The 23,302-nt window shown below is 42.6% G+C and overlaps 1 protein-coding gene across 1 annotated transcript in view; it reads right to left on the bottom strand.

Annotated features, from left to right (window-relative positions):
- The window catches only part of rab26 (RAB26, member RAS oncogene family), a 137,201-nt gene extending 117,972 nt beyond the window's left edge, over nt 1–19,229 (bottom strand). The window contains exon 1 of the mRNA XM_014158416.3: nt 18,670–19,229. Coding sequence (XP_014013891.1) covers nt 18,670–18,855 — 186 coding nt within the window. The 5' untranslated portion in view covers nt 18,856–19,229. The remainder of the gene's footprint in view (nt 1–18,669) is intronic.
- Between the last annotated feature and the right edge of the window lie 4,073 nt (nt 19,230–23,302).

The raw sequence follows: 23,302 nt of genomic DNA on the forward strand, positions 1-23,302 counted from the left end.
GAAAGAGCTGCAAAATCTGGACCCCTACAAATCAGCCGGGCTAGACAATCTGGACCCTCTCTTTCTAAAATGATCTGCTGAAATTGTTGCAACCCCTATTACTAGCCTGTTCAACCTCTCTTTCGTATCATCTGAGATTCCCAAAGATTGGAAAGCTGCCGCGATCATCCCCCTCTTCAAAAGGGGAGACACTCTAGACTCAAACTGCTACAGACCTATATCTATCCCACCCTGTCTTTCTAAGGTCTTCGAAAGCCAAGTTAACAAACAGATGACCAACCATTTCGAATCCCACTGTACCTTCTCCGCTATGCAATCTGGTTTCAGAGCTGGTCATGGGTGCACCTCAGCCACACTCAAGGTCCTAAATGACATCATAACCGCCATCGATAAGAGACATTACTGTGCAGCCGTATTCATCGACCTGGCCAAGGCTTTCGACTCTGTCAATCACCAAATTCTTATCGGCCGACTATACAGCCTTGGTTTCTCAAATAACTGCCTCGCCTGGTTCACCAACTACTTCTCTGATAGAGTTCAGTGTGTCAAATCGGAGGGCCTGTAGTCTGGACCTCTGGCAGTCTCTATGGGGGTGCCACAGGGTTCAATTCTCAGGCCGACTCTCTTCTCTGTAAACATCAATGATGTCGCTCTTGCTGCTGGTGATTCTCTGATCCACCTCCACGCAGACGACACCATTCTGTATACTTCTGGCCCTTCTTTGGACAATGTGTTAACTAACCTCCAGACGAGCTCCAATGCCAAACAACTTTCCTTCCGTGGCCTCCAGCTGCCCTTAAATGCTAGTAAAACTAAATGCATGCTCTTCAACCGATCGCTGCCCGCACCTGCCCGCCCGTCCACCATCACTACTCTGGACGGTTCTGACTTAGAATATGTGGACAACTACAAATACCTAGGTGTCTGGTTAGACTGTAAACTCTCCTTTCAGACTCCCATTAAGCATCTCCAATCCAAAATTAAATAAAGAATCAGCTTCCTATTTTGCAACAAAGCATCCTTCACTCATGCTGCCAAACATACCCTCATAAAACTGACCATCCTACCGATCCTTGACTTCGGCGATGTCATTTACAAAATGGCCTCCAACACTCTACTCAACAAATTGGATGCAGTCTATCACAGTGCCATCTGTGTTGTCACCAAAGCCCCATATACTACCCACCATTGCGACCTGTACGCTCTCGTTGGCTGGCCCTCGCTTCATACTCGTCGCCAAACCCACTGGCTCCAGGTCATCTACTAGTCTCTGCTAGGTACAGTGCCTTGCGGAAGTTATTGGGCCCCCTTGAACTTTGACCTTTTGCCACATTTCAGGCTTCAAACATAAAGATATAAAACTAATTTTTTGTGAAGAATCAACAAGTGGGACACAATTATGAAGTGGAACGAAATTTATTGGATATTTCAAACTTTTTTAACAAATAAAAAACTGAAAAATTGGCCGTGCAAAATTATTCAGCCCCCTTAAGTTAATACTTTGTAGCGCCACCTTTTGCTGCGATTACAGCTGTAAGTCGCTTTGGGTGTGTCTCTATCAGTTTTGCACATCGAGAGACTGAAATTTTTGCCCATTCCTCCTTGCAAAACAGCTCGAGCTCAGTGAGGTTGGATGGAGAGCGTTTGTGAACAGCAGTTTTCAGTTCTTTCCACAGATTCTCGATTGGATTCAGGTCTGGACTTTGACTTGGCCATTCTAACACCTGGATATGTTTATTTGTGAACCATTCCATTGTAGATTTTGCTTTATGTTTTGGATCATTGTCTTGTTGGAAGACAAATCTCCGTCCCAGTCTCAGGTCTTTTGCAGACTCCATCAGATTTTCTTCCAGAATGGTCCTGTATTTGGCTCCATCCATCTTCCCATCAATTTTAACCATCTTCCCTGCCCCTGCTGAAGAAAAGCAGGCCCAAACCATGATGCTGCCACCACCATGTTTGACAGTGGGGATAGTGTGTTCAGGGTGATGAGCTGTGTTGCTTTTACGCCAAACATAACGTTTTGCATTGTTGCCAAAAAGTTCGATTTTGGTTTCATCTGACCAGAGCACCTTTTTCCACATGTTTGGTGTGTCTCCCAGGTGGCTAGTGCCAAACTTTAAACGACACTTTTTATGGATATCTTTAAGAAATGGCTTTCTTCTTGCCACTCTTCCATAAAGGCCAGATTTGTGCAGTATACGACTGATTGTTGTCCTATGGACAGAGTCTCCCACCTCAGCTGTAGATCTCTGCAGTTCATCCAGAGTGATCATGGGCCTCTTGGCTGCATCTCTGATCAGTCTTCTCCTTGTATGAGCTGAAAGTTTAGAGGGACGGCCGGGTCTTCGTAGATTTGCAGTGGTCTGATACTCCTTCCATTTCAATATTATCGCTTGCACAGTGCTCCTTGGGATGTTTAAAGCTTGGGAAATCTTTTTGTATCCAAATCCGGCTTTAAACTTCTCCACAACTGTATCTCGGACCTGCCTGGTGTGTTCCTTGTTCTTCATGATGCTCTCTGCGCTTTAAACGGACCTCTGAGACTATCACAGAGCAGGTGCATTTATACGGAGACTTGATTACACACAGGTGGATTCTATTTATCATCATTAGTCATTTAGGTCAACATTGGATAATTCAGAGATCCTCACTGAACTTCTGGAGAGAGTTTGCTGCACTGAAAGTAAAGGGGCTGAATAATTTTGCACGCCTAATTTTTCAGTTTTTAATTTGTTAAAAAAATTTGAAATATCCAATAAATTTCGTTCCACTTCATGATTGTGTCCCACTTGTTGTTGATTCTTCACAAAAAATACAGTTTTCTTTATGTTTGAAGCCTGAATCTTTATATCTTTATGTTTGAAGCCTGAAATGTGGCAAAAGGTCGAAAAGTTCAAGGGGGCCGAATACTTTCGCAAGGCACTGTAAAGCCCCGCCTTATCTCAGCTCACTGATCACCATAGCAGCACCCACCCATAGCACGCGCTACAGCAGGTATATCTCACTAGTGACCCCCAAAGCCAATTCCTCCTTTGGCCGCCTTTCCTTCCAGTTCTCTGCTGCCAATTACTGGAACGAACAGCAAAAACCACTGAAGCTAGAGACTCATATCTCCCTCACCAGCTTTAAGCACCAGCTGTCAGAGCAACTCACAGATCACTGCACCTGTACATAGCATGTCTGTAAATAGCCCATCCAACTACCTCATCCCCATACTGTATTTATTTATTTATCTTTCTCCTTTGCACCCCAGTATCTCTACTTGCACATTCATCTTCTGCACATCAATCACTCCAGTGTTTAATTGGTATATTGTAATTACTTTGCCACCATAGCCTATTTATTGCCTTACCTCCCTTATCTTACCTTATTTGCACACTCTGTATATAGATTTTTTCTACTGTATTATTGACTGTATGTTTGTTTATTCCATGTGTAACTGTGTTGTTGTATGTGTCAAACTGCTTTGCTTTATTCTTGGCCAGGTTGCAGTTGTAAATGAGAACTTGTTCTCAACTAGCCTACCTGGTTAAATAAAAATAAAAAATAAATAAATAAATAAATAAAAGACCTACAACACCTAAGGTAGGCCTACAGTGTAGCTACAAATATGTTTTAATCTCTACATGTAGGTCGTCTGATTTAAACCCAAACAAACTTTTTTGGCATCAACTGAAAACATTAATCCATAACTCTGCCAAGCCTACAAGCAAAGATGAACTGCTGAAGGCCATCAAGATGTTTTGGCTTGAGAAATTGACGATACAATTCTCTCCCTACACTCCTTTTTGGCAAGAGTATTGTCCTGCTATTAACCCATAATGGATTAATGTATTAATTACAGTCATTTACACTTCTCATTCTCAGACTGGAAACGTTGTTTGCAAAGTTCACAATCTCATTTTCAAGTCCTTGTTTAATAAAAATTACGATATTTTGGAGATGATTTCATTTTCAAATAACCGAAAGTGAGCGGTTGTAATCTGAATAAAGGGAAAAAGGCCATTCTTGAACATGAGGCCCTTTTAAATTTTGTCTGTTTGCCATTCCAATATCTTTTGTTCATATCACTTAAACAGGTTGCTCTCCGCCTGAATTATAATGCAGGGTTAATAATAATCACTTTGTAAATAAGGATGCATTATGAATGGAAAATGAAATGTGCAAGACACGGTGGTAATACTTTTCCTTTTAGAGACTATAATACATGGCATCCAGGTCAGGATAACCAATAGTATACACAAAGCACTAACCCGGACTCATTTTTTAAGTGTTCATAGGTCTAGGTCTGTATATTCCTGGTGTTTTTTTTAACAAACATTGCTTATTTTAGTTAAACGCTCTTCACAGACCGTGCTTATTGAGACCAAAACTAGCGATCAATTGTAGAGTCATGACTTTTTATAATCACTTTCTATTTTTCACTTCTCGACTATCAGAAAGAATGTTGGTACTTATTTATTTTGATCCAAAGCCATGAATGAGTGAGTCACTCAGTTTTATGTAGGTGCCGAGGCTATATGACTGCGCCATCAACTTGATTATTTAGCAAACATCACCTGCTGCTTATATTCAGTAAACACACACATACATATACATATATATATACACACCTTCCAAAAGCATAATCAGTGCTCTAACTCCCCCTTGCGGTGGTCTGGAGCAATGAAGCAGTGACGCAGGGTAACGTACTAAACCACAAATTACCTCTAAATCCTGTGGCATAATCTCAAAACTTTTAATTGAGGAACCACTTGTACCCAACACTTTTTGTGACAAAACCATCCGTAGGCCTAGAGTTGAAAATGCGATGGAAACCCATTTAACTTGTATAATTTACCCGCAAAATAAATGTTTATGTGCACTACGTATTTATGCACAGACTTTTATCTGCAACAAGTCAATTTGATGGAAACACAACTGATGGGAAAAAGCGCATATTGGTTTTACGCAGATTTTAGAATATTTACATGAAAATCTGTCGCCAATTGATTGGAAACCTAGCTATAGACACCCTAAAGAATCTGGCAAGTGCACTAGTCCAGCTTCACTTTGATTATGCCTGCACATCATGGTTCACCAGCAACCCCAAACATTTAAAGAATAAGCTACAGAACAGCCAAAACAAGCTTGTAAGAATTGTACTTAAACTCCCGCCTCGATATTAATCTGGAGGTTGAGCATTTTAAGCAGCTAGGCTGGCTATCTATGGAAAAAAAAAAAGAGTAGTATTATTTCAAGTTGGTCTGGTCCAGAGAATTATCACGGACTCAGCCCTCAGGTACTTATCCAACTTTTTTACCTTTGTTAGAGACGTCCAACAGCATAATAACAGAGCCAAAGACTTTAATATTCACTGGTATTAAGACATTTCTATATCCCAGCACTGTTGAGTGGAACAAATTACCACAGCAACTCAAAGCCATACCAACCTTAAAGCCCTATCAGTTAAATAAGCCATAATTGATTAAGGGTGTGAAACCTTCTTGTTGCATAGAATTGAGTTGCTAGTTGAGTTGCAATTTTTACACGTGTGGGTAATGTAAGCCTTGTGAGCATTGTACAAGCTTTTGTAGTGATCACAAGAGTTATGGGTAACCAGGCCCTACAAAAACAATTTGTGTTCTATAGTATAAGAGGTTAGAGTCCTCAAAAGGGGTTATACTTTTGGTGGTTATACACAGTGGGTTACCCGACATGGAAGATGAAGATGCACTCACTTCCTCCAGAAATGAGGCAATAACCCATCAGTTGATGCAATCCATACATGATTTGCGAAAAACTGTTGTTTCCACAACTAATGACTGCCAGAGACAAAACTATGGCGACATCATCGACAGGCTGTCACAACTGTACAGAGACATCAATCAACATAATAAACCGGCTGTCAGAGTTGTGCAAGTTCTGAGTGAAACCAACAACATCCTTTGTTCAGCAGAAGAGAAACCTGGTGTATGTCATTATTGCGGGATTTCTAGTCACTGGCAAAGAGACTGTCGGAAAAGAAAACGTGTTCTTATGAGGAATGGCCAGGTGAAGCAGGGTCCGTCTAAGGGAAAATGGAAACAGGACAACAGCCCCAACAACACAATGCTGATGCAGAAATTTAAAAAACTCTCACCGGTTCCGCAGAAGAGTTTGCTGGAAGACGTGGAGGTAAACTAACAGACTCTTACGTCCATCTCGGCTGGTGTACATATGAAATCAGATGGAATAAACGTGAACATGATGGTTAAGAACGTTGCAGTAGATTTTTTTGTAGATACGGGTGCTGAAGTGACTGTATTGCCCATATCGTATGCAAAACATATATGTCCTCAATACACGGGTAACAAGATGAGAGCAAGTGGGGGGGGAGACATATGAAACAGACAAAACCATGATCAATTTCTATAGGTCCAATGAAGATTGATGCAGGTGTGTGGATAGGCTCCTTTGAACAACCTATTTTAGGCCTTGACGTTATTATGCAACTTGACTCTTCATAGTCCACGGAAAATCACAATGGATACGTCACTCATTGCAAGGTTGTCCATTTTGATGACAAAGCGGAGCCTGGAGAATAAAGAACTGATTGATTAGCAATCAGGGACCAATCTCAGGTGAAGAAGCATAGTAAGATGATCAGAACCTGATAAGCTTCTATGTTGTACATGGCAGTGATCATATTAGGGATATCTAGGTGAAATGTCCAACTTTTTCATGAAAATCGAGACATGCTTACTTAGGGAAATCTGTGAAATATATACATTTCTCTTGAAACCAGGACATGTTACTTTCACTTTTTGTTTCCGTCGTCTGAAGCTGCAGCAATATCCCAAGGCCTGTACCTGAAATGATACAAGATCACCGGTGAAGTGTTCAGTAGAGAAGTCCTTATCAACCAGTGGAACGGAAGAAGAATTCCTCACAACCGGCAGACAGTCAGAACATCATTTCTAATAGTTATCTATGTGGGACTGATACCAGTGTGGAAGAGCTTGTCATTTTTAAAGGACTCATGAATGATTATCTTGCCAATAGGATGATTGAATATTATTGTCTTACAGAAAATAATTTTTTGTGTGAGTTTCCTCCTAATACAGGATGTGGTACGAATCGTAAGGGATATCATCATTACATCATAAAATGTATTTTCTCTAACTTTGTTTGAAATCTATTTCTTATTTTAACAGCAAGTACAAAATGCCCTTTGTGTTTTATAGAAATGCAAGGTGTTTCATGTAAATTATTTTATGCTTACTGCTAATGTTTTTTTATACTGTATTTTTTCATGTTTTCTAAAAAGACAATTTAAGTATACTTATTTTTTAAATGGTCTAGGTGGGAGTGTTAAAATATTTTAAGATCATACACAACGCAGAGGACTAGAGGTCAATAGGGAATTAAATTAATGGAAATAGTTGTTTAGAATCTGTGTAGGAATTTCAGTCCAGAACTTATGTGTCAAGTTCTCATTGGTCCAAATCGTCTATACATTGAGCCTGAAAAAGGATACTTGTAATTTGGCCATTGGCCCAATTTTACTGCAAGGAATTCTAATTGGTCAACCACAGGCTAGGGTTGGGGGTTATAAATTACATCCTGTTACTTTGTTCTGTGGAGAAAAATCACAGAACAGGGGCGAATGAACAACAACCATGTACTTCCCAGCATGATTCGTTCTCTTTAAATAAACCTATTTTTCTCCCCCTGATTTGCTTTGGGGTCTGTATTATTGAAGAATAACATCAACTGCTAACACTCACAAGTAAAATAATTGTACAAACAAATAAAAAAATGTAATGGCGCCGGCTGCCGTTTTATGTGCTCCTAACCAACTATGATATTTTGTGTGTTTTTCGCATTGTTTGTAACTTATTTTGTACATAATGTTGCTGCTTCCGTCTCTTATTACCGAAAAGAGCTTCTGGATATGAGAACAGCGATTACTCACCTCGAACTGGACAAAGATTTGTTCTTTAATGAGTCCGATGCGAAGGATATACTGCTTCTCTGAGACCAGGCCAAAATCTGTGTAATTTGCGTGAAGAAAAGACGGAAATACAGGGGGCGGAGATCAGGGTGCCTTGTGAGAATTCGTCGGCGAGTGGGTAACCAGCCTCTCCCATCCGTTTTATTGGCCCACGTACAATCACTGGAAAATAAACTGGATGATCTCCGTTTGAGACTATCCTACCAACGGGACATTAAAAACTGTAATATCTTATGTTTCACAGAGTCGTGGCTGAAGAACGACACGTATAATATTTAGTTGGCTGGGTTTTCCGTGCATCAGCAGGACATAACAGCTACGTCTGGTAAGACGAGGGGTGGGGGGGTGTGTGTCTATTCGTCAATAACAGCTGGTGCGCGGTGTATAATATTAAGGAGGTCTCGAGGTATTGCTCGACTGAGGTAGAGTACCTCATGATAAACTGTAGACCACACGATCTGCCAAGAGAGTTTTCATCTATATTTTTCGTAGTCATCTATTTACCACCACAAACCAATGCTGGCACTAAGACTGCACTCAACGAGCTGTATAAGGCCATAAGCAAACAAGAAAATGCTCATCCAGAAGCGGCACTTCTAGGGGCCGGGACTTTAATGCAGGCAAACTTAAATCCGTTTGACCTCATTTCTACCAGCATGTCACATGTACAAACAGAGGGAAAAAAAACTCTAGACCACCTTTACTCCACACACAGCTCTCCCTCGCCCTCCATTTGGCAAATCTGACCATAATTCTATCCTCCTGATTCCTGCTTACAAGCAAAAACTAAAGCAGGAAGTACCAGTGACTCAACATGGAAGTGGTCAGATGACGCGGATGCTACAGGACTGTTTTGCTAGCACAGACTGGAATATGTTTCGGGATTCATCCAAAGGCATTGAAGAGTATACTACCTCGGTCACCGGCTTCATCAATAAGTGCATCAACGACGTCGTCCCCACAGTGACCGTACATACATTTCCCAACCAGAAGCAATGGATTACAGGCAACATCCGCACCGAGCTAAAGGCTAGAGCTGCCGCTTTCAAGGAGCGGGACACTAATCCATACTATTATAAGAAATATCTCTATGCCCTCAGACGAACCATCAAATAGGCAAAGCATCAATAAGATTGAATCATACTACACCGGCTCTGACGCTCGTCGGATGTGGCAGGGCTTACAAACTATTACGGACTAAAAAGAGAAACCCAGCCGCGAGCTGCCCAGTGACGCAAGCCTACCAGACGAGCCAAATGCCTTTTATGCTCGCTTCGAGGCAAGCAACACTGAAGCATGCATGAGAGCACCAGCTGTTCCGGACGACTGTGTGATCACGCTCTCCGTAGCCGATGTGAGCAAGACCTTTAAACAGGTCAACATTCACAAAGCCCCAGGGCCAGATGGATTACCAGGATGTGTACTCAGAGCATGCGCGGACTAGCAAGTGTCTTCACTGCTATTTTCAACCTCTCCCTGACAGAGTGTCTTATACCTACATGTTTCAAGCAGATCACCATAGTCCCTGTGCCCAAGAAAGCGAAGGTAACCTGCCTAAATGACTACCGCCTGTAGCACTCAAGTCGGTAACAATGAAGTGCTTTGAAAGGCTGGTCATGGCTCACATCAACACCATTATCCCGGGAACCCTAGAACCACTCCAATTCGCATACCGCCCCAACAGATCCACAGATCCTTTTGTCCACTTGGACAAAAGGAACACCTTTGTGAGAATGCTGTTCATTGACTACAGCTCAGCGTTCAACACCATAGTGCCCACAAAGCTCATCACTAAGCTAAGGACCCTGGGACTAACCACCTCCCTCTGCAACTGGATCCTGGACTTCCTGATGGGCCGACCCCAGGTGGTAAGGGTAGGCAGCAACACGCTGATGCTCAACACAGGGGCCAGTAATGCCAAATAGTGACCCCCTGCCAAAAAGTGCCCCCCACATCACAATTGGATTCGATGAGTTATAGCTTCTGTTGATAAGGTTGTTGCTAGAACTTGCAAAATTCTGACTGGATTACGTAACGAACCAAAGCATCCGTTGCTATGCTGGTTGCTTGGCTCTATTTTACCTTGTAGTGGTCGCGAAGGAAGGAGGATGCAGGCAGTTCTAGTTCTATTTCACCGCATAAACGTTTGCTTAGTCCGTGCAAAATTATTATCTCAGAATTGCTCTCCAAGGACGATGTTTGACGGTGACAACCTGCTGACTACCTGCTGTTTTAGAGGACCGAAAAGACTGGAAAGAGAACACTCTTTCTTTAGCATATATATTTGTCTATATAAGTAAATATTGTTAAATAGGAATAAATCATTTAAGCTGTTTTTAGATTGACGTTGCTAGATACTTATTTACCTCAGCCTGCGTAGTCACCTAGCCAGCTACAGTAGCTAGCAAGTTTTAGACCGTTTTATTTAGCTAACATTAGCTAGCTAGCTACTGTAACTGTTATTGTAGCTTTCTGTTTGTATGTAGCTTGCACTTTAATGGCATCCCTCGAGGATATTTTATTTTATCTTTCCAACCAGGCGACTTACTATGAAGACACCACTGATCTCGACAAGAGGGGCAAATTTCAGAGAAATTCACAATTCAGGGTAACTTTAAGCAGTTAACTTCTACTGGATAACAGGACTGATTTAGCTATGTACAACCATTTTTTCAACAACCATTTTCCATCTAGCGAGTTGCTAGCTATATACATATAGTTCAGTGGAGGCTGCTGAGGGGAGGATGGTTCATAATGTCTGGACTGGAGTAAATGGAATGGTATCAAACACGTGGTTTCCATGTGGTTGATACCATTCAATTGACTCCATTCCAGCCACCTGATCAATCAAATGGATAGGTGTAAGCAATTATGGTAATTCCAAATGCCCTTAACTAGGTGTCTTCGCTAGACAGACACAGAGAGGGGGGGTGAGAAAGAAAGGATGAAAGTGAGCGAGGGAGAGAGAGGAAGACAGACAGAGAGAGGTGGAGAGAGAGAAACAGAGAGAAAGACTGCAATGCAAATGTACTTGAGACTTTCAACAACTCTTCTTTTCAAATCAAATTTTATTTGTCACATACGCCGAATACAACAAGGTGTGGACCTTACTGGGAAATGCCCACTTACAAGCCCTTCATCAACAATGCAGTTCTAGAAATGGAGATAAGAAAATATTACTAAATAAAAAATACAATCAAAAAGTAACACAAGAAAATGACATAACAATAACGAAGCTATATATAGGGGTACCGGTACCGAGTCAATGTGTGGGGGTACAGGTTAGTCGAGGTAATTTGTAAAGTGACTATGCATAGATAATAAACAGCGAGTAGCAGCGCGCGGGAGGGGGGGGGGGTCAATGTAAATAGTCCAGGTAGCCATTTGATTAATTGTTCAGCAGTCTTATTGCTTGGTGTTAGAAGCTGTTAAGGAGCCTTTTGGTCCCAGACTTGGCGCTCCGGTACCACTTGCCGTGCGGTAGCAGAGAGAACAGTCTATGACTTGGGTGACTGGAGTCTGACAATTTTTGGGGCCTTCTGACACCGCCTGGTATATAGGCCCTGGATGTCAGGAATCTTGTCCCCAGTGCTGTACTGGGCCGTATGCGCTACCCTCTGTAACGTCTTATGGTCAGATGCCGAGTAGTTGCCATACTAAGCGGTGATGAAACTGCTCGGCATCTGACCGTAAAGCGGTCTCCTCCAACTTGTTAGGCAATCATTTCTACCTATGGGGGAAGGAGAAGGAGGCCGTGCTGACCGAGATGCATGCTGGCCATTTCGGAGTGAAGCGCGTGATTGCCAAAATCAACCTACGCTCCTTCTGATGGGAATTGTCAAGGAGGTGGACAGCTGGGCAAGTGAAATAACCTTTTGTTTATCAATCACATTCTATTATATCTGAAATGATTATGATTTCAATGAATGTCATATCAGAGAGCACACAATGTTCCAATTTGTCACTTTTTACTTAAAGGTCTAGGCTGCCTGAAGTTTGAGAGGGCGAAGACTGTTGCGCCGGAGTTGAAGCCCATCAAAGTTGTTTCACCATGGCACATGATCGGTAAGTGTCCCAATTCAAATTTTGCCTTGATAAGTTGTTTTGTAATGGTTGCTTTATTTGACCACAGCAGAGTTCAATATTATAGAATGTGTGTGTGTCAGTATGCTTACAAACATGAAAATCTGTATACTGTATGACACAGATACGATATTAATAAAGTAATATTCTCTCTAACACTTGAAATGTTAGGGGTGGACCTCATCGGACCCTTTACGAAATCCAGGAATGGCAACAGCTGGTGTCTGACGGCGACTGATCACTTTACCAAGTGGGTGGAGGCAATACTCATTAAGGTCTGTAAAGGAAGAGTATGTGCATAACTCTAAATTCCCTCCATGACCCACTAAAAAGGGTGCTTGGAACCAAAAATATATTTTCGTTTTGTATGATACCCATCAAGGACGAGACTGGCGAGGCAACCTCCAAGGCGATGGTAGACATCTTCAACACCCACGGTTCTCCTGAGGTCATCTTGAGTGACCGAGGTCATGAACGCTGGAACAAGGTACGAATGTTATAGGTTACATTCTGTCACCAATGGTTTGTTTTATTTATTTTTTACAATTGGTTTTTGTTTTCCATGGTACATAATCAGACATATTTCAATATCTTACATTGTGAATAGATATCGCTTTCCTCCCCCCTCCTCCAGGTTTGGTGAACGGACCAACTAGACCCTTAAGACTGCCATGGGCAAGTCCCTTGATTGGTACCAGGAAGGGTGGGAGAACAACCTGAAGGTAATTCTCCTCGCACACAACAGCAGCATCCAGGCCTCCACCGTGTACGGACGGGAGCCGCAGCTGTCGACTGAGGTAAAGAATGCAATTGTATACAGTGCCTTGCAAAAGTATTCATCCCCCTAGGCGTTTTTCCTATTTTGTTGCATTACAACCTGTAATTTAAATAGATTTTTATTTTGATTTCATGTAATGGACATTCACAAAATAGTCAAAATTGGTGAAGTGAAAAAAATGACTTGTTTCAAAAAATTAAAACAATAATAAAACAGAAACATGGTGCGTGCATATGTATTCAACCCTTTTGCTATGAAGACCCTAAATAAGATCTGGTGCAACCAATTACCTTCAGAATTCACATAATTAGTTAAATAAAGTCCACCTGTGTGCAATCTAAGTGTCACATGTTCTCAGTATATATACACACCTGTTCTGAAAGGCCCCAGAGTCTGCAACACCACTAAGCAAGTGGCACCATGAAGATCAAGGAGCTCTCCAAGTAGGTCAGGGACAAAGTTGTGGAGAAGTACAGATCAGGGTTGAGTTATAAAAAAATATCCGAAACTTTGAACATCCCACGGAGCACCATTATATCCATTATAAAAAATGGAAAGAATACCAAAACTCATGGACCAGGCAAGGAGAACATTAATCAGAGAAGCAACAAAGAGACCAAAGATAACCCTGAAGGAGCTGCAAAGCCCCAGAGTGGAGATTGGAGTATCTGTCCATAGGACTACTTTAAGCCGTACACTCCACAGAGCTGGGCTTTACAGAAGAGTGGCCAGAAAAAAGCCATCGCTTAAAGAAAAAAAATAAGCAAACACGTTTGGTGTTCACCAAAATGCATGTGGGAGACTCCAAAAAAACATATGGAAGAAGGTACTCTGGTCAGATGAGACTAAAATTGAGCTTTTTGACCATCAAGGAAAATGTCTGGCGCAAACCCAACACCTCTCATCACCCTGAGAATGCCATCCCCACAGTGAAGCATGGTGGTGGCAGCATCAAATCAAATTTTATTAGTCACATGAGCCGAATACAACAGGTGTAGACCTTACAGTGAAATGCTTACTTATGAGCCCCTAACCAACAGTGCAGTTTCAAAAAATATGGATAAGAATAAGAGATAAAAGTAACAAGTAATTAAAGAGCAGCAGTAAAAATGTAAATAACAATATATTTACAGGGGGTTGCCAGTACAGAGTCAATGTGCGGGGGCACCGGTTAGTTGAGGTAGTATGTACATGTAGGTAGAGTTAATTAAAGTGACTATGCATAGATGACAGAGAGTGGCAGTGGTATAGAGAGGGGTGGGGGCAATGTGAATAGTCTGGGTAGCCATTCGACTAGATGTTCAGGAGTATTATGGCTTGGGGGTAGAAGCTGTTTTGAAGCCTCTTGGACCTAGACTTGGTGCTCCGGTACCGCTTGCCATGTGGTAGCAGAGAGAACAGTCTATGACTATGGTGGCTGGAGTCTTAGACAATTTTTAGGGCCTTCCTCTGACACTGCCTGGTATAGAGGTCCTGGATGGCAGGAAGCTTGGCCCTAGTGATGTACTGGGCCGTTCGCACTACCCTCTGTAGTGCCTTGCGGTCGGAGGCTCAGCAGTTGCCATACCAGGCAGTGATGCAACCAGTCAGGATGCTCTCGATGGTGCAGCTATAGAACCTTTTGAAGATCTGAGGACCCATGACAAATCTTTTCAGTCTCCAGAGGGGGAATAGGTTTTGTCGTGCCCGCTTCATGACTGTCATGGTGTGCTTGGACCATGTTAGTTTGTTGGTGATGTGGACACCAAGGAACTTGAAGCTCTCAACCTGCTCCACTGCAGCCCCGTCGATGAGAATGGGGGCGTGCTCGGTCCTCTTTTTCCTGTAGTCAACAATCACATCCTTTGTCTTGATCACGTTGAGGGAGAGGTTGTTGTCCTGGCACCACATGGCCAGGTCTCTGACCTCCTCCCTATAGGCTGTCTCGTTGTTGTCGGTGATCAGGCCTACCACTGTTGTGTCTTCGGCAAATTTAATGATGGTGTTGGAGTCGTGCCTGGCCATGCAGTCATGAGTACAGAAGGCGGCTGAGCACGCACCCCTGAGAGGCCCCTGTGTTGAGGATCAGCATGGTGGATGTGTTGTTACCTACCCTTACCACCTGGGGGCGGCCCGTCAGGAAGTCCAGGATCCAGTTGCAGAGGGAGGTGTTTAGTCCCAGGGTCCTTAGCTTATTGATGAGCTTTGAGGGCACTATGATGTTGAACGCTGAGCTGTAGTCAATGAATAGCATTCTCACATAGGTGTTCCTTTTGTCCAGTTGGGAAAGGGCAGTGTGGAGTGCAATAGAGACTGCATCATCTGTGGGGATGCTGTGGGGATGTTTTTCCATCAGCAGGGACTGGGAAACAGGTCAGAATTTAAGGAATAATGGATGGCGCGAAATACAGGGAAATTCTTGAGGGAAACCTGTTTCAGTCTTCCAGATATTTGAGACTGGGACAGAGGTTCACCTTCCAGCAGGACAATGACCCTAAGCATACTGCCAAAGTAACACTTGAGTGGTTTAAGGGGAAACATTTAAAATGTCTTGGAATGGCCTAGTCAAAGCCCAGACCTCAATCCATTTGAGGGTTGAGCAGAATCAAGAAGGGAACCAAGTGCTAAGACATCCGGGCGAATGACTTGGTTTTGAAGAAGGACGAAAGGAAGGCGAGACCTGGTAAACCTCGCTCCTCTTTCGCTCCTAGCTGGGGTCACCATCTGTTAAAGTGAATATAAAAAAATATCATAACTATTTGCATTTGCACACAAAATAACCTGAAGCTAGTTTAAGTTTCCCTAACACTTATATTTTTATCTTTGTCTTCCCAATGTTACCTCGGTGGAAGCCAACAGTTTGAGCAGTTGGGACGGTCGACCACTGAAAACCCTGAAGCCCTACACTTCAGTGAAGCCCAATAGACAAAGTACGTTACGCTTTGGTTGACATTTGAGAAGGCAAGAAATGATAGTTATGCTGAGCTTATAAAAAATGTACCTCTAATTTACCTCTCCAAATTACTTTAGGACCAGCGACGCTGGCCCCCCGGGGCCCTCCCCGGGGGTCGCACCGGCCGGCGGGGGGGCCGCGAGGCCCCCCAGGCCCCCTATCCGCCATCCAACCCGAGTGACCGGGGCGTTTCGCCGCCCACCCGTCCACCGCCGCTCCGGGTAGAGGTTCTGCCCAACACCCAGACGTGGATCCACCTGATGTCCTCTATTACCAACCACCCTCCAACTTTTCATCACATAATCTACAGCTACTGTTGTCATGAGGTCATTATCTGCTAAGAAAGTTGTTTTACTCTATGTGAGATACACAGATTAACTAAAAACACTAGCACTTCAAACACTCAGAACAAAGAGAGCAGCAGTGCCTGGACTTTGCAGTCTCCTTCTTCAAGTCCCCCTTCCAAGACTGGCTACCTGTTGAGAACAAGTGACAGACAGAACCGCCCACCCAGACAGCAAGCACCACCTCTATATTCCACATACCAGAATTCAGTATTTTAGTCTGATTGACATGTGTACAAAAAAAAATCATGAAAATAAATTACACAACTGTACCAAAAACAATCAAAGTTTGTGTATTAAAATCTTAAATATTGCCAGGTTGTTTTTCACAGCTGTTTCACAAGGTGTTCAATATTGTAAGTTGTAAGGTATCCTTTGATGGTATTTATTTGTTCCACAGTAATGTTTTCCAAAATGCTAATCATTAGGTCATCACCCCGTTGATACAGCAACGGACGTTAATAGTTCATCGAATCCCATTGTGACGCAAAGGGGGACACATGCACCCCTCGTGCTTGACGCAGAGGGGTGCATGCTTAGTCCCCTCCTGTACTCCCTGTTCACCCACGACTGCGTAGCCAAGCACGACTCCAACACCATCATTAAGTTTGCTGACGACACAACAGCCTGATCACCGACAACGATGAGACAGCCTATAGGGAGGAGGTCAGAGACCTGGCCGTGTGGTGCCAGGACAACAAACCTCTCCATCAATGTGAGCAAGACAAAGGAGATGATCGTGGATTACAGGAAAGGGAGGCTCGGACATGCCCCCATTCACATCGACGGGGCTGTAGTGGAGCGGGTCGAGAGTTTCAAGTTCCTTGGTGTCCACATCACCAACACACTATCATGGTCCAAACACACCAAGACAAGCGTGAAGAGGGCACGACAACACCTTTTCCCCCTCAGAAGATTGAAAAGATTTGACATGGGTCCCCAGATCCTCAAAAAGTTCTACAGCTGCACCATCGAGAGCATCCTGACCGGTTGCATCACCGCCTGGTATGGCAACTGCTCGGCATCAGAAGGCCCCAAAAATGGTCAAAGACTCCAGTCACCCAAGTCATATACTTTTCTCTCTGCTACCGCATGGCAAGTAGTACCGGAGCACCAAGTCTAGGTCCAAAAGGCTCCTTAACAGCTTCTACCCCCAAGGCACAAGACTGCTGAACAATTAATCAAATGGCCACCTGGAAGCACCCCCCCCCCCCCCCTTTGATTTTACACTGCTGCTACTCTCTATGCATAGTCACTTAACCCCTACCTACATGTACAAAAATCTCGACTAACCTGTACCCCAGCACATGGCCTCGGTATTGTTACTTTTGATTTTATTTTTTACTTTTGTTTATTTAGTAAATATTTTCTTCTATTTCTTGAACTGGATTGTTGGTAAAGGGCTTGTAAGTAAGCATTTCACGGTAAGGTCTACAGCTGTTGTATTTGGTGCATGTGACAAAGAAAATTTGATTTGATTTTACTGACAAATAAAATCAATCAATCCAAATGCAGTAGCCATTTGATAAACGTAAAGAGACATCTGTTACAAAACATCAAAACGTTTTATGACATTTGGAGATTGGCAAGCCAAACCTTTGATACTGGGTAGCCTTACAAATTAGGTAGGGATGCATTTTTGTTTGTCGAGATTGACAGTCTATTTATTGGGGTGTTGAAAACGCAAACCATAATATTGGTTGTGTGGTGCATTGGCACAAAAACCTGCTGGTGGAATATTTGTAGCATATATTTTATAAACTGTAATTCTAAATACGGCATCAAAATGTGGAATATCTGATTTCCCCGTAGCTGTTATTGTCTGTAGCCGACTCTGGTCGTAGTGTAGGCCTAATGAAACAGGCAGGAAGAATGAGTGAGCTCGTCCGTGGTGGTCAGCGAACCTTCAACCTTCTGGCCCGTAGCTCTGCGTGGCATCGACAGTGCCACAGAAGCATGCTGAAGTAACAAAGTCGATATTCACATTTGTAAACACACTACAGTTATTTTTTGGGTGATTGTAAATATTATTTAGAGTTAATTAGAGGGGGGGGGGGGGGGGTCATGCTTAACTTGGGGAGGGGGATGCATTATTTTTTGTTTAGGACACCTTCAGTTTAGGTCCCTAACCGCCAACCTAAATTCTCCCAATAATTCTCCCTTATTACACGGAACAAGCAAACTGGTCTCAGATAGAAATGTCTAATACTATAAATCTTCCAAGAGGAAGAGTACTTCATCCAATTCGTATGCTATTGTACGACCGGGTAATATGTATGATACTATAAATCCTATAATTCGTATGCTATTGTACGACGGCTATTCCATTCATAATGTAACCTAAGGTAACTAAATGGAGTGACACAAATTTACATACAGAAAAATACGAATTGCCCTGAGATCATGTCAATGGACAGACCTGAAGAAATAGCATATATGCACCTGTCACTGTAGCCAGCGTGGCACATCAACATTGAAGTTGCACATTTGAGACTGATATGACCAACTGGAGATTGGAGAGTATTGACAATATGGTGTGCGTAAAAAGTCTTACCTTAAAAGCGATATCATAAAACTCCCCGCTGTTGCTGAGTGAGGGGCGGCTCGGATAGACCACTCCGTTGGATGGGGCCGCGGCTCCGATCCCTCTCCCACTTTTCCCGGTGTCTTTGCTGTTGTTCGGAGATGAAGTCGGGCTTTTGGAGCTCCCCTTGCCTTTCACGGTCTTTTTCCTGGACATGTTTCACTGTTAACGGTGTTCCCGCGTGTTGTCTATAATTACTTGTGGAATAACTAGGCTATAAATATGATGTTCACTGATCTGACACTATATCACTATCCTATGTTCTTTGGATAATCTACGATAAGAAAAACATTACTTTTCACCTGTGCGTAAAAATCATGGATGTAGACTACATATCCGCGTCGATTTTTACGATATGCGCATGTGCGAGTTTATAGCTTTCCTTGTCAGTTGGAAATTGGTGAGTAAATCCCCTACTAGTTTAAACTGTGTGAAATCTAAACAGGCTCTTGACAGCTCTCTCTCCCACTATAGCACTACGTGTACAAACCGTGGCGCGCACGGTTCACACCAATAAAAGGTACTAGCACACTAGGCGTTTAGTGCCCATTGCGCGTAGCAGGGGAGCGTCGTTACTACGTGTGGGAGTGTTGGTGCGTTTAAAGATACAGTGGGTCGTTTTGGGGTTTACAGTAGTCAGTGATAGCCTCCTAAGTAAGACAATTATATGATGTCCAAAAACACCACAAATACAAATTGATAATCACATGTTTGGTGCCCACCACAACATATGCACATTATTTACCATTAATTTCTATTGGGCACAAAATCATCAGAATCTGTCATTGTCCCATTACTTTTGGAGCTCACTGTATATCTTTTATAGATAGTTATGTAAAGCTGCATTTTCCCAGCCAATTGTTTCCTTCTTGAAAAGTCACTTTACTTTGTCAGACTACTTTAAAGAGCGACTGAACTTCCTGATTTGGCCTAGTTTTTCATCAATGCTCATTATGAAACGCTAGCAGCAATAACTGAAGGCAAACGAGAGTTGTCTTGGGGGTGTTTCTTGGCCATTCAATCACAACAAACAAGTGCAGTCGTGAGTATCTTGCTGACAGCGAGGTACACTAAGCTAGCTTTGCTATGGAGAGAACAGAGTTTGGAAGTTGAGGACTTCTCTCCATGTGACTGAATCGCCATCTCAAGATGGTCAGCTAATTCAGTTCTGTGTCTAGGCTAAAGCCTGCGCTGACCTTGTGTTTAGACAAGCTGACAGCAGCTAACATAGCTTGGTGATAGCTGCAGCTGGCTATCCTATCAAGCTGACATTTCTCTGTCAAATCAGTTATGGCACGATAGCAAAAGCCAGCATTTGGAATGTATTTCAGAAGACACTCGCCCTTGCAACGCAAGGGGAACAACTACTTAAGGTCGCAGAGCGAGTGACGTCACCGATTGAACCGCTATTAGCGCGCACCACCGCTAACTGACTAGCCATTTCACATCGGTTACATAAACGCCTTCCTACAAAAGTAGCTGCAACTTTCTTGCAAAGTTTCATCACCTGTAAACACATTTGACCATAGAAACGATATCAACTACTGTGAGTTGAATGCCTGTGGTCAGCTTAGCAGTCCTACAACGCAATATTCTATAACTGGCTAGTTTCGTCTCTGCTTATATCTGCAGTTAGATCTTTCCCAGAGACAAATGCCAGAGTTATTATCCCTACAGACTGTAGTGTAGACTACATGTGACATTGCACAAACGTCACCCAGTTTGAGTGTAGCTACATCCCCCCCAAAATACAAAATAATCAAATTCATGTGTGTTTGTTACAAAGACAAAACATATTGCTGTAAATATCGTATTGATGTGTTTATAAAGACAGTATGCCTACACTTTACCTAACAAATCAAAATCAGTTGTGTTTAGAGCACAACTTCGGCTGTCTAACCAGAACTATAATGGAATTTCTACGGTCTATTTGCACCAATCTAAGGATTTGGCTGTCTAACACACTGACGTGCACAGCTCTCTGGGTGAGGTTCTGTCTTCCAGTCTCCAGTGGGTGATGATGAAGTTCTTTTCATCTATGTAATGTATTACAGGTTGTGGACATGTGCAGTCAGGTGGCAGGAGGGGTGGAGTGCATGACACTCCATCCTGGATATGACAGAGTTGGCCTCATGGGTCCAGCAGGCAGAGTTCAATAACTACAGGCAGATGTGAGATGCAGGAGGATGGCACTCTTCTCATACTGAGTAGGGTACAGAAGTAATGAATGCAATTGCTGAACTTATGTATTATAAAAGTGTGTTGATCATTTTCAAGTGTACCGGTTCCATGTAGAATAAACCATCCTTCACATAATTCTGTGGACGCAGTGTTCTGCTAGTATAACAATGTGAAAATATTACACTTGTCTTTCATCTTTTATTGTTATTCACAGCCGATAGAGATACTGTACCTATCAGCATTTTGTCTGGTGGTGCTGGGGCTAACTTGCCAAGCATGTCAGTCATCAAACCTTCCAGTATGGTGTACGGGACACCATATAGCCCAAGACAGGAGTTCCCTGATATGATTCAAGAATACACAGCACCCCCCCCCCCCCCAAACCCATTGAGAGTACCATTCGATTTAATAATAACAAAATATGATAAAAAGTAATAGATTTGTCTTGTATAATTGTATTTCTGAGTGCAAAGTGTCTATTTATTCAGAAACATCAGCGTCAAGCCCGTCTGCAAGTCTGGACTCACATTATCTTGCAAGTCTCCCAAGTGCTGGCCCATACAGGTATCTGTGAACACACACACACACACACACACACACACACACACACACACACACACACACACACACACACACACACACACACACACACACACACACACACACACACACACACACACACACAGTCACTCTTCTATTACCAATGCCAGTTAGAATAGATGATATCTGACACACAAACAGATACTATGTTGATGTTTGAACAAGTCAGACCAAGTCTTTTGCCAGAGCCCCAATGAATGGCATAGCAGCATAGATCAGCTCCTGGCCTATCATCAAAGATACTGGTCGGTCGGTCACATACACACTACATCGGTGGTTATGATTAGCCTGGTGGTACCAACCTGCGTTCACCTTCCTATTTCACTTCAGATATCATAAAATGTGAAGTGAAATAGAATGGTGACCACAGCGATCTGGTTGGTTCCACAAGGCTGGGTTATATGCTGGAGATTATATGCATCTAATAAGTAGAAAATAAGCAACAAAATGTCAGCTTACATATTATGTTTCACAATTGGGTTATAAAATGTATCAAAGTAATGAAGTGGGTTACCTTGTGTATTTGTACAAATGATGAGCCTTTGAAAGCTGTTGCCGCTGACAGGTGAAGGTTGCTGGCCAGTTACTTGCCAACATGTGGCTGATTGTTCCATTCATAGGAATGCTCACAGCGAGGGCATGTCTACATGATGTTGATGAGGGCCCCCTTGCTGGTCTTCTCTATGCTTCATGTTTGGCTGGATATCTCTCGAACAACTGCAGACGGCAATCTTATGAGGTGGTGTTGACTGGGAAGGCCTGTGACAGGGTCATATAATAGACAGTCAAGAACAAAGCTTTTTGCTAATGCACTTCACAACCAAAATGACTCTGCTAGTAGTATCTGCATGGCTGGGGAATTAGCCTACTACTTTATCAAGCTGGGTATTTTTTTATATAACCTTTCACATACACAATACCTGACATTGTTTATGAAGCAGTCGGTCTTCAGGACTGTAACTCAGGTCGCTATCAGAGGTCTCATGAGGGCGTGTCCTTCTCAAAGAAATGAAGGGAGACTCTGGCAACAACGGAGGTTGTTGCCCGACAAGCTGTTAAAATAGCAACTGAACAGTGAAATACATTTTTGGAGGTTGCTAAGCCATTGCAATCACATTGCTGGACATATTATACCCACCTTTGCTCCTTCTGGTAGGTCCCGGCATCCATTCATGACAAGGTGATCAGTCTAACAGTAAAACAGAGTAAACGATTGTCATCAACCCTCAATTATAAACATAGTTTGAGAAATAATGTAATCTCATTTGAAGCTAATTCTACGCTTTACAAATCTAGATTGGATTAGATTCTGACCAATAACGTCGTTTACACTACGCAAACCACCGACATGTTTTGCTATGGCCCTTGGTTGGTCAAATAAATAACATTTTTGTGTCACATGCTTCGTAAACAGCAGGTGTAGACTAACAGTGAAATGCTTACTCACGGACCCTTCCCAACAATGCAGAGAGAATGAAAATAGAAAATAATAGAAAAGTAATAACCCATAATAATATAAGTTATAAATCCAAAATTAATAATGATAACTTGGCTATACACAGGGCACCAGTACTGAGTCGATGTGCAGGATACGAGGTAATTGAGGTAAATATGGACATACAATACCACTCAAAAGTTTGGACACTCATTCAAGGGTTCTTTTTTTTTACCATTTTCTACATTGTAGAATAATAGTGAAGACATCAAAACTACCAAATAACACATATGGAATCATGTAGTAACCAAAAAAGTGTTAAACAAATAAATATATATTTTATATTTGAGATTCTTCAAAGTAGTCATTTGCTTTGCACACTCTTGG

Source organism: Salmo salar, chromosome 19 (assembly GCF_965601325.2).
Source record: "Salmo salar chromosome 19, fSalSal1, whole genome shotgun sequence".
Lineage (NCBI taxonomy): Eukaryota > Metazoa > Chordata > Actinopteri > Salmoniformes > Salmonidae > Salmo > Salmo salar.